The sequence below is a fragment of the Octopus bimaculoides genome, chromosome 8 (assembly GCF_001194135.2).
Source record: "Octopus bimaculoides isolate UCB-OBI-ISO-001 chromosome 8, ASM119413v2, whole genome shotgun sequence".
NCBI classification, from domain to species: domain Eukaryota; kingdom Metazoa; phylum Mollusca; class Cephalopoda; order Octopoda; family Octopodidae; genus Octopus; species Octopus bimaculoides.
In genome coordinates this window covers 8313619-8321722 of record NC_068988.1, presented here as the reverse complement: position 1 = coordinate 8321722, position 8104 = coordinate 8313619, and the positions used below count along the sequence as shown (strand labels likewise).

The 8104-nt window shown below is 41.1% G+C and overlaps 1 protein-coding gene across 2 annotated transcripts in view; it reads right to left on the bottom strand.

Annotated features, from left to right (window-relative positions):
• Positions 1 to 3559: 3559 nt before the first annotated feature.
• The window catches only part of LOC106872159 (high affinity cAMP-specific 3',5'-cyclic phosphodiesterase 7A), a 126240-nt gene continuing 121695 nt past the window's right edge, over positions 3560 to 8104 (bottom strand). For both annotated transcript variants that reach the window (XM_052969929.1, XM_052969930.1), the window contains 2 exons: positions 5965 to 6045; positions 3560 to 4779 (listed from right to left, as the gene is read on the bottom strand). In XM_052969929.1, the coding sequence (XP_052825889.1) occupies positions 3707 to 4779; positions 5965 to 6045 (1154 nt within the window). In that variant the 3' untranslated portion in view covers positions 3560 to 3706. The remainder of the gene's footprint in view (positions 4780 to 5964; positions 6046 to 8104) is intronic.

Here is an 8104-nt window from a genome sequence, read left to right as displayed (position 1 = left end):
ATCACCAGCATTCTATCTCCCACACACAGCCCCTCGTTCTTCGATCACCGTTTGTTATCTCCCCCTTTTCTTAGCTCTCCTGAAAAAAGAATTTCTAACTTCCGGTCAGCCATTGTTATGATCAGCCATTATTATGATTGACCGTTGACTGGACACTATTCAATTTTTTTTCTACGTGTTTTTCTCCTTGTCTCCGTATTCTTTCTGTTGAAGAGCTTAGCTCGAAACGTCAAAGACTTTCCGTATTCCCGAGCGTCATACTAATACATCCTTTTGTTATTTACACCACCTGTCCTCGTCTGTTGTTGTTTTTTCGTATATTCTCCCATATATATATATGTATATATATATGTGTGTGTGTGTTCTTTTTAAATGGTTTTTTCATTTTTTATGTATGTATTTTTCTGTTTTTGGCCACAAATCATGCACCATGGGAGATATCAAGCATACTTTGTTAGCAATCATCATCATCATCGTTTACCATCTGCTTTCCATGCTAGCATGGGTTGGACGTTTTGACTGAGGACTGGTGAGCCAGATGGCTCCAATCTGATTTGGCAGAGTTTCTACAGCTGGATGCCCTTCCTAACGCCAACCACTCCGAGAGTGTAGTGGGTGCTTTTACGTGCCACCGGCACGAGGGCTAGTCACACTTTAGTGGCAACGCCCACGCTCAAAAAGGTGTTTTTTGCTTGCTACCTGCACGGGAGCCAGTCCAGCGGCACTGGCAATGACCTCGCCATCTCCCTGGAAAATGTTCCATTCCGGAAATCACGAACCTGTAATGTGTAATGGGGTGGAGCCCCTAACCTGCTGAAACTAGACAGAATTTCTCCTTCCATGTGAATGCACGTGAGGCATCATCTTGTTGCCAAGTATGTCCAGATACGATTCACCTGTCGCAGAGCTTTCAATATAAAATGGTCCAATTACCTGATTGTGCCAAATCCCACACCATACCATTCCCTTGTCCCTGCCTTGTTGGTTATCTGCTGCCATCTGGCTTCCGTGCTAATGGCCCGTAAATAGCACCATTTGAGCGTAATTGTTACCTGCGTTGCCTTCTAGCACTTGTGCTGGTGGCACGTTAGAAAATCATTCGAGCGAGGTCGTTGCCAGTGCCACTGGACTGGCTCCCGTGCAGGTGGCATGTAAAAAACACCTTCCCCCTCTCTCTTAGTCATTCAGTCTCTCTATCTCTCTCTCTGTCACTCAGTCTCTCATTCCTTTTCCTCCAATCAAAACTCTGTTTTTGCTGCTTCTTATTCGTTGCAGATGTTGTTGTTCTGTTTATTGTTGTTATGATTTTATAATTCTTTTAGCTTTGAATCGGAAGAAATATTTGTACAAATCAACTGAAAAGTGTTTCTTGTTTTTAAAGAAATAAACATAAAATTTCAAAGATATTTAAAAATAGTTTGTCATTTCATCGTCGTCGTCATCATAATCATCAGGATCATTGTCATCATCATCGTCGTCATCATCATAATCCTTTGTCCATGCTGGCATAGGTTGGATGGCTCGACAAGAGCTGGCAAGCCAGGGAGCTGTGCCAGGCCCCATTGTTTTGGCAGGGTTTCCACAGCTGGATGCCCTTCCTAATACCAACCACTTTACAGAGTGTAATGGGTGTGTTTTTATATGCTACCGGAACCAGTGCTTTTTACCTGGTACCACTACAGGGGCTTTATATGTGACACCAGCACAAGTGCCTTTTACGTGGCACCAGTACCAGTGCTTTTTACTTGGCGCTAGCACGGAGGTTTTCTACCTGGCACCCTTATCTCTGCAAAAATCATCAGGATCATCATCATTCGTTTTAACGTCCGTTTTTCTGTGCCTGTATGAGGCAGAATTCGTTCAAGCAAATTTTTTCAAGCCCTCAGCTTGTTCCATTTGCCAAAATGTTTGCAAGGCACAAGCAGACCTCAAGAGACACATTCGTGTCCATAGAACATGATTACCGCTTTAGTTTACTCAACCCTCATTTGTTATTCACAATCGTGGCTGTTTGGTTAGAAGCTTGCTTCCCAACTACATGGTTCCGTGTTCAGTCCCAGTGCGTGGCACCTTGGGCAAGTATCTTCCATTATAGCCTCGGGCCAACCAAAGCCTTGTGAGTGGATTTGGTAGACGGTAACTGAAAGAAACCCGTCGTATATATGTGTATATATATATATATATATATATATATATATGTGTTTGTGTGTCTGTTTGTCCCCTCACCATTGCTTGACAACCGATGCTGGTGTGTTTACGTCCCTGTAACTTAGTGGTTCGGCAAAAAGGGACCGATAGAATAAGTACTAGGCTTACAAAGAATAAGTCGTGGGGTCGATTTGCTCGACTAAAGGCGGTGCTCCAGCATGGCCGCAGTCAAATGACTGAAACAAGTAAAAGAGTAAAAGAGATTCCATGTTGAGGTCAATGAGATAAGTTTGTCGATCCGTGACTTTGAGAGGAAAGGAGAAACGGCGGAGACTAAAGATACACAGACTGAACGGCATTAAAGACTGGACTGGAAGAACTTTGGCTCCATGCACAATCATGGACAGAGGCAGGGAATCGGTATTCCGTGCTCCCATCACGCATCGATATCGGAGGAAAAGACAACTTGGCAAGAGTCGCCTCCCTTGCAAAAATTGACCCGGAAGAAACAGTAAGATTTGATCAATAAAATAAGATGTAGGCTGAAATAAGTATTGAATTCGAAACTAAGTGACTTAAACACCTGAAGGGAGTGTCTGAAATCTTGGGGGAGGGGTTAGTCAATTATATCGACTGATACTTATTTTATCGATCACGATAGAATGAAGTGCAAAGTCGACTTGGGCGGAATTTGAACCCAGAACGTAATGAACCGAGAGAAATGCTACAACCGCCTTCTTCTTCTTCTTATTATTATTATTATTGTTGTTGTTGTTGTTGTTGATAATGATAATGACTATGACGGCGACGTGATGACGATCATGATCACGATGCTAATGATGGTGGTGGTGGTGATGACGAGATGGACAGATGAGGGATCGTACACGAGGTCACTCGACTTGCTAGAAATGGTAGTCAAATCTTAAATTATATCCTAGTACCTTAAAGAAGAAGGATATATTTGACAATGTAGCGCTGGACACATACATTCATATTTACACTCATACACATACATATATGTAAACATACACACATATACACATTTATGCATAAGTTCAGACACACATACATTCGTACATACACACATGCATTCACATATATATATATACATACGTACGTACACATACACACACACACAAGATCTCCAAGAGCTGTCTTGATTCAAACAAGAGTCTCGCCATTTTGTCAGTTACAATTCTGCAATGGAAAAGAATCTTAAAATAAACATACGTACATATAAACATACATATATATACACTCACACACAGATACACGCATCTGCACACACACACATACATTTCTTAAAGAACAACACGAAGAGACGTTTTTTTAGGTGACCTCCAAAAAAACTGTTTTCTGTTTTTTTCAGTCGTTCTTTCAAACCACTTTATTTAATTGAGAGATGAAGTCGTTTTTCCAATGAATTATGAAGATTTTATTCTTGTCTTTTTTTGTTTTTGGTAAATTGTCTGATCTTTTGTTGGATTCCTGTCCAATTTAATTTAAAAATACTTTTTAAAAAATCCACAAATATTAGAAATGAGGATTTAATAATATTTTAAAGAGATTCCTCATCGGATGCTCGTCTTCTCGTGCGTTCTGATAGTTTTGTGGGCTCACTGTGGCTTACATGTATTATATCTGCCTTTGTCTGATCTGGTACCATCTTGGATTGACTTGTCGTAGACATATCTCCATGCGAACCTAAAACTTGACCCTTTATTTGAAACGTGAAGTCTATGGCGGAAACCCTTCGTAAAGGGTTGAGAATAGGGTCCCTAGTTTGCCACCATTCCCTACCTGTCGTTTCTTGAGCGTTACCTGATAGAGGAGCAAGTACTGTTCGTGACTGGAATGCCTGAAAAGGACACGATTCAATCTCGGCGGGAGGGCTTATTGCCGTTAATGCTAAAAGAGAAGTTAGACGTGTTGCTGCTTTTTGTCCGTTCGCTGAGGGCATTTGACTTCGTTGTGCTAAATGGGGGTCTGAAGAAAACAGTCTGGAGGCAAGTCTACTTGCTTCGGAACTTGGGCTTAGCGTAGTAATTTTGGGACGACCCAGTACACTCTCGATCGAGATACTCTTTTTAGTGGTGGGGAAAAACCCTTCAAAAGAGGTAGCATGGAAAAAGTTATTGCGAGGTACATTGCGTCGAGATCGTTGTACATGCGGGAAACTCTCTCTCCTCACCGTAACACGGATCGACTCACGCCGAAAGTAACTCAACGGCAGACTATGTCGACGTGAACCAGGAACAAAGTTCTCTCGGTTTTCCATTGTTGGAGAATTACTTCGGAGACTTTCTGAATGATCCAAGGAGCCGTGCCTGGACGGTAATGTTGAGAGGAATCGGGTTTCTCCAATGATATCCCCTTCCTCTGACTCGCTGTTGTCCGTATCTCCATTTACGTGGCTATCCTCGTTCAGTTCGTCTTGTTCAAACACAGAAGACAAACTTCCGGACGTATGTTCCTCATTCAGTTCGGCTTCTTTCTGTAACTCTACGGCTCTTTCTTTTTCCCAACGGTTTTTGTTCGTCTTCACATTCTCTAACATGTTCTTCGACAGTTCCGACCGCATGAAACGCCGCCATTCGTGAAATAATGGGTAAACAACATGCTCCATGAAACCTGCAAAATAATAATAATAATAATAATAATAATGATGATAATAATCATGATAATAATAATAATGGTAATAATAATGATTTCAAATTTTTGTTACAAGAGCAGATTGGGGGAGGGGATTATGTCGATTACATCGACCCCAGTGCGTAACTGGTACTTATTTAATCGACCCTGAAAGGATGAAAGGCAAAGTCGACCTCGGCGGAATTTGAACTCAGAACGTAAAGATAGACGAAATACCACTAAGCATTTCGCCCGGCGTGCTAACGTTTCTACCAGCTCACCGCCTTCCATTATTATTATTATTATTATTATTATTATTAATAATAATAATAATAATGGTATAAAAAGATGGGCTACAGTAAACACTCTGCTCAATACCACAAAGATTTGCTTGTCAGTTATTTGACCTTAACCAGTTGAGCATGTCCCTTAGTGGCTGACGATATGTGCATCTCTGATCATGAGCAGAAGTAGTGGGGGAGCATCATAGCCATGTGTTGAGAGGAATTCTTTCAGGTTCGAATAATTCACTTTTGGAAACATGGGTGTTTTGCTCAACATCCTTAAACAACCCTTATTCAGGGACCTTTTGAGCGGAATGGGCTACTCGACCTAAAGAAAATTTCTACTGAGCCCCATCTGCGAGGTCTTGCGCTGTTTATCTCGATATGAGATCACCATGTCGCGCGCATATATGGTTGTGATGCCTGTGCCTGCTGTACCCTTATCAGACGGGTAGTCATGATGGGTATGCTGGGCTTCGTATATTTTACCCCAGTGTCACTTTGATGGCATGCACTGCTCTCTCACTCAATAATAATAATAATAATAATCATAATAATAATCCAATCCGTGGCTTATCATCCACTGAAAGTTATTTAGGAATGATCCCTGGCTTACCATCCATGCAAGAAATACAAAACATTGTCTTAACTGGTAACTGATCACACATATTGAGAAGAGAGCATTGTCGCTATGAATTATTTTCCCTTTGTTTTCTTTTTCATTTTATTATATTTTGTACATACGAGTATATCAGCCTGCGGGCGAAATAAAATGGGTTTGCGGGCGGAATTGCGCCCGCAGACGGAGGTTTCCCCACTCCTGTTTTAGGGCCTGTGGATCTGAGATGGAAAACCGCTGGTCTAAAGGAACTGATGACAAAGATGTTATTCTGATACTTACCGGCCTGTATTTTCGCCATGGACGTTGAATATCTGTCGCACATTGGTGTGATTGGCAGTTTTAATTTCCTCTCACAGTCACCTAAAGAAATCAAGGAAAGAGAAAAGAAAAAAAACCCCCTGAATAAATACAATCGAACAGGATTCAAGCATTTTGTTGTATTTCGGGAGAATATTCTGGAAGAATGATAGAGTAACGTGTTTTTAAGTGCGAAATTTGGGCGGTAAAAGATGATAGGTACGATGAATGGTGAATGAGAAGGTGGTAGGAGAAGAGGAAGAGAAGGAGTAGGAGAAGGAGGGGGAGGAGAAGGGGAATAAGGGGAGGAAGAAGAGTAGATGGAGGAGATAGAGGAGGGGAAGAAGGAGGAAGAGGAGTAGATGGAGAAGGGGAATGGAAGAAGGAGGAGTAGATGGAAGAAGGAGATGGAGGGGAAAGAAGAAGGAAGAAGAGAAGGAGATGGAGGTGGAAAGAAGGAGGAAGAAGAGGAGTGGAGGGGAAAGAAGAAGAAGGAGAAGGAGGAGGAGGAGGAAAGGAAAGAGGCGGAGGTGATTTGCTACACTGAAGTCTTGAGGTTGAACAACAACAACAATGAATAGTTTATTGCAAGTGGCATTTTAGTTGTGATTAATTGCTGAAGTAATTAGAGTGAAAATATAGTAGTGTTAATTTTTGATCAACACTGATGAATCATTAGTGGGTAATTTATTTAATGAGGGGTCAGTTATAATTATTGGTTTACTGTTGATGACGAAGACGATGACGATGGTGATGATCATGGCGACGGTGACGATGATGATGATGATGATGATGTCAATGATGATGATGACGATGATGCTAATGATAATGAAGACGATGACGACGACGATGACAATATGTCCGACGGTGTAATTATTTTCTTTTTAAATAAAGGATGAGGTGACTGTATGTTTAGTAATATGATTCAAATGGGACGATGGCAACAGGTGAGCCGTGGCCCACTGTGGTGTTCCGTGGGGCCTTGAACCTTTCGAAAAACAAAAAGGCTGTGTGGTAAGTAGCCTGCTTACCAACCACATAGTTCCGAGTTCAGTCCCACTGCGTGACACCTTGGGCAAGTGTCTTCCACTATAGCCTCGGGCCGACCAAAGTCTTGTGAGTGGATTTGGTAGACGGAAACTGAAAGAAGCCTGTCGTATATGTATATATATATATATGTATGTGTGTATATGTTTGTGTGTCTGTGTCTGCCCCCCAGCATCGCTTGACAACTGATGCTGGTGTATTTACGTCCCCGTAACTTAGCGGTTCGGCAAAAGGGACCGCTAGAATAAGTACTAGATTTACAAAGAATAAGTCGTGGGGTCGATTTGCTCGACTAAAAGGCGGTGCTCTAGAATGGCCGCAGTCAAAGGACTGAAACAAGTAAAAGAGTATAATATACTTGTCGACCATTGAGACAAGTAAAAAAAAGTATCGTAGAACTGTCATTTGAGAGAGGAATTTTTTTCAAATTAATAATTAATCTTAATCCTCAAAACTGATCGTAATCTAACTGAATGCAAGCAAAATAACTGACTCCACCAAAGTATGTCATTTTTTTCTTCCTATTATTATTTCACATAACTCATTAGAAGTCATTTGAGCCCCTTCAGAAACTGTTACACTTTGGAAATTATTGACGTGCTTTTACAATGATTACGATCTTTTCCTTGTAAACAGAAGTTTGTAATTTTCAAATGTTTATTTAATTAACTACGAGACAGAGATTCGTTTGTCATTTTCTATCTGCATACCACATTAATTTGGTAATGGTTGGTTTTCATTTCCAGTTCAAGAAAAAAAAAAAAAAAAAAATTATCTGCTGCCGCGTTTGTGACAAGATCGGGTTTTACCATTACAAGTACAAGAATTTCTGACATTTAAAACATTCTTATCATCAGATTGTCATTCGTCAAAGCTATGTTTCTTTTTCAGAATTTTATCCATTTTATAGATGCGAGCTGGCAGAATCGTTAGCACGTCGGGCGAAATGCTTAGCGGTATTTCGTTTGTCGTTACGTTCTGAGTTCAAATTTTGCCGAGGTCGACTTCACCGACTTCGCCTTTCATCCTTTCGGGGTCGATAAATTAAGTACTAGTTGCGTACTGGGGTCGATCT